Genomic DNA, 3,190 nt, shown 5'->3' with positions numbered 1-3,190 from the left:
AAGTCACTGGTTCAACAACAGGGTTTAAAAAAGTCTTCAGCTTTAATTCAAAACTTCAGGTTTCTTTTTCTTCTTCTTTTTTTTTTTTTTTTTTTTGGAATTATTTTCCTGAGCCTTTTGTTTTACAGTATATTGTAAACTTTTATGTTAAAGAAAAAAATATACATTTACAAATTGTGAGATTTTTAAGAGAAATTTTCTACAATGTATACTGGCTTATTTTTTAATTTAAAACAGGGTTTCCGGCACTGGTGGCAGTGAGGGAGCGATTGAGCCTCCTCACTCCTGGCTTTGAGGGTTGGGCTCTTTGGTCCAGAAACTCTGGGAGTTTAAAGAAGTCTACTGAGTGTGTTTTGTTTTTGTTTATTCCTTGCTTTTGTCGACTGAACTGCCTGGGATGTCCACAGGTGCGTGGGGTCACAGCCCAGCCTCCCCTGCACACCACACCCCGGCACCAGGGGCGGAGGCCGAGCTCCAGGCACGAGGCTTCAGGGCGTTTCCCACTGGCCAGCTGACCCTGGTTTGAATAAAAGAAGTACGTTTGGACTAGAAACCCACGTTGTGTCCGTTTATTCCCAGGGCTCAGCCCTAGTCAGGGCTCAGATCCAAAGTGGGGTCCGTGGGGCTCACTGCCAAGGAGCTTTCTGTGGTACCTGGGGAGGGGGGAGCAGCTGGCCCCAGGTCTGGTTCACTCAAGCGAGGGTGGAGCCCAGGTGGGGGTGGGGCAGGGGTTTGGCCCGTGGGAAGGCAGGGTGAGATGGGGAAACCTGGGGTCAGGGGGGCCCAGACCCCCACAGCAGCCACCCTTCTGCAGGACCCTCCTGATCCTGGGGGTTGGGTGCTCTGTGACGTGGCTTCTGTCCAACTTGACAGCCCAGCCCACGCACAAGGGACTTTGCTGTTTGCAGATTCTGCACCCCAGAAGAGGGAAGGGGCGCCCTGGTTCAGGATCTCTTCAGCCAGGGGGGAGGAGCTGGTCCCAGGAAGAGGCTGTGAACAAGATGGTGAAACCCTGTTCTAGTGAGATGAGGGTGGGGGGTTTCCTGCAGATCCTGGTGCTTTACAATCACGCGTGCTTTTCGTCCCTGCAGTCGTAGGGCGTAGGGGCTCGGGCCGGTGGACAGGGCTGTTGCCCCAGTCTTGAGGCGAAACCCTTCTGCCTTTCCCAGCTCCCAGGGTCCTGCACCCAGGACTGGGGGTCTTGCGTGGGTCCTCACCTGTACGTTGTGAGATTGTTGGAACTCGAGTAATGGTGGGGTCTTAGAAGGGAGAAATTGGGGGAAAAGAGGCCACAAACAGCCAACTACCCTACCCAGGTGCTGTCTGCTGTTGGGCCAGTCAGTCTTCCAAACCAAAAGCTTCTGAATGATGGTACCACTGCGGCTGTTGGTGCCAGGATCCGGTGCACGGTGGCACCTGGAGGTTATTGGAGATGGCTTTGCCAAGGGGGCGGCACTGGAGGCAGCACCAAAGGGAGGCGCTCTAGGGTGGCTTGGGCACAGCCAGGGGCCAGGTCAGCAGGCAAGTAGGCACCAGGTAAGTGAGGGTGGGGCCCCCTGGTGGCCCAGGGGTTCAGTCTCAGCACTGCCACCATCACTGCGTTCCATCCCACAGGGAGCGACCCACAGGCCGCAGGAGACCTGTCCCGGCTGCTCCCCTCAGCAGTGGATTTCAGAGTGCTCCCCACTCTCTGGTGGATCCCCACCCTGCACTTGGCCTATACCCCCTCTTACACACACACACAACCCACAGGGCAGAACCCCCAAAGCAAACATGGTGAGAAACAGCAACAGGATTTACTTACACAAGGAATGAGAAATGGGAGAGCTGAGAAGAGTTTTAGGCTAGAGCTTAGCCAGACACCATCTGTCACCCACGCAGCGACAACTGAGCAGTCTTCACAGACACCCCCACCCCACAAACAGGGTTTAGCTGCCCTGAGCCACTTTCACCCTTTTCCCATCAACTGCCCCCCCACTACCACCACCACTAAGGGTGGAGGCAGAAAGCTGCACCTGGGGCCCTGGGGCCCTGGCACCACACTAACTCGGGCATCGCTCCTCTCCTGTTTGCGAGAGACTGCAAGCCCCTCCATCACAGAAGTGTCACATCCAAGGTTCAGAAGATTAGGGAACAGAAATCTTTGAGGACTGTTGTAAAGGCCACAATTGAGGTGTTTTGTTTTTCAAATTTTTTAAAAAGATACACTTTTTTTCTCCCAAGATTTATTTATGCATACAAGAGCTGGGGTACAGGCCAGAGGTGTGGGGGTGAGAGGATTCACCAGAGACAGAGTGGGGAGCAGAACAGGCAGATAATCCACTGGGAGGGGAGCAGCAGGGAGACAGGGGAGGTCTACAGCACCCTGGGGTCCCTCCCTGGCAGAGATGGAACTCCTGCTGCAGCTTCATAGTGCTGCGTTTAACCCTTGGGCCACCAGGGAGGCTCCCACAATTGAAATTTTAAAACAAATTTCATCCAAAATGTGCAGGGTGCCTCCAACGTACCAGGAGTGAGATCAATAAGGAACAAAATAGTCACAACCCCACTCCCCCAGCTACACACCCACCTCATGATCTTGGTGGATGCTCAGCTTAGCTCACTCCAATAAAGGGAAGAGCCCCCTGGGGACCAGACTGTCCCCAGTTGTCATACTCCCAAACCCCCACTCCAAGCACAGTTGTCAGGCAGGACCTAGCCCTTTCGGCCAGCGCCAGGTGCACAGCGCCGGGCACTGGTTCTTGTTCTGGATGCCAATTATGGGCAAAACTAAGGTCCCCTGCAAAAGAGCGCTGTGCAGACAATGGAGGGGGGGCCCAGACAACGGAGGGGGGCCCAGTCAGCTTGGAACTCCAGGACTGAGTGCGCCCCAGTGCTGCAGTCACCCGTGCACTGGGAGAGCCATCTCTGGCTCGGGGTTATTCGCTTTTCTGGGAATGTGGACGCAGCTATGGAGGGCTGAGCTTCCTTGGACGCTGGCCCATCCCTGCAGGCCAGCCGCAGCTTCCCACAAAGCCACTAGCCTAAGCCACCTCACCCACTGAGCTGGGCCAAGGCCAGAGCCTCCGTTGCCTACTGAGCTGGGACAGAGCCCACAGTGGTGTCAGGCGCGAGGCCTGCTGCTCACCCTACCCCAGGCCCTTTGCACACCGCTCCATCTCTCCATCCTACAATGTCCCTCTCAGCAGGC

General features: G+C 55.3%; 1 protein-coding gene across 2 annotated transcripts in view; it reads left to right on the top strand.

The window, feature by feature from the left end:
• The window catches only part of DAZAP1 (DAZ associated protein 1), a 23,552-nt gene extending 23,002 nt beyond the window's left edge, over positions 1–550 (top strand). For both annotated transcript variants that reach the window (XM_012729817.1, XM_012729816.1), the window contains exon 12: positions 408–550. In XM_012729817.1, the coding sequence (XP_012585271.1) occupies positions 408–526 (119 nt within the window). In that variant the 3' untranslated portion in view covers positions 527–550. The remainder of the gene's footprint in view (positions 1–407) is intronic.
• Positions 551–3,190: the final 2,640 nt, after the last annotated feature.

Source organism: Condylura cristata, unplaced genomic scaffold, assembly GCF_000260355.1.
Source record: "Condylura cristata isolate star-nosed mole 26May11 unplaced genomic scaffold, ConCri1.0 scaffold00025, whole genome shotgun sequence".
Classification (NCBI taxonomy): domain Eukaryota; kingdom Metazoa; phylum Chordata; class Mammalia; order Eulipotyphla; family Talpidae; genus Condylura; species Condylura cristata.
Note: the sequence above shows the minus strand (reverse complement) of the source record. Positions and strands in the feature narration are given on the sequence as shown.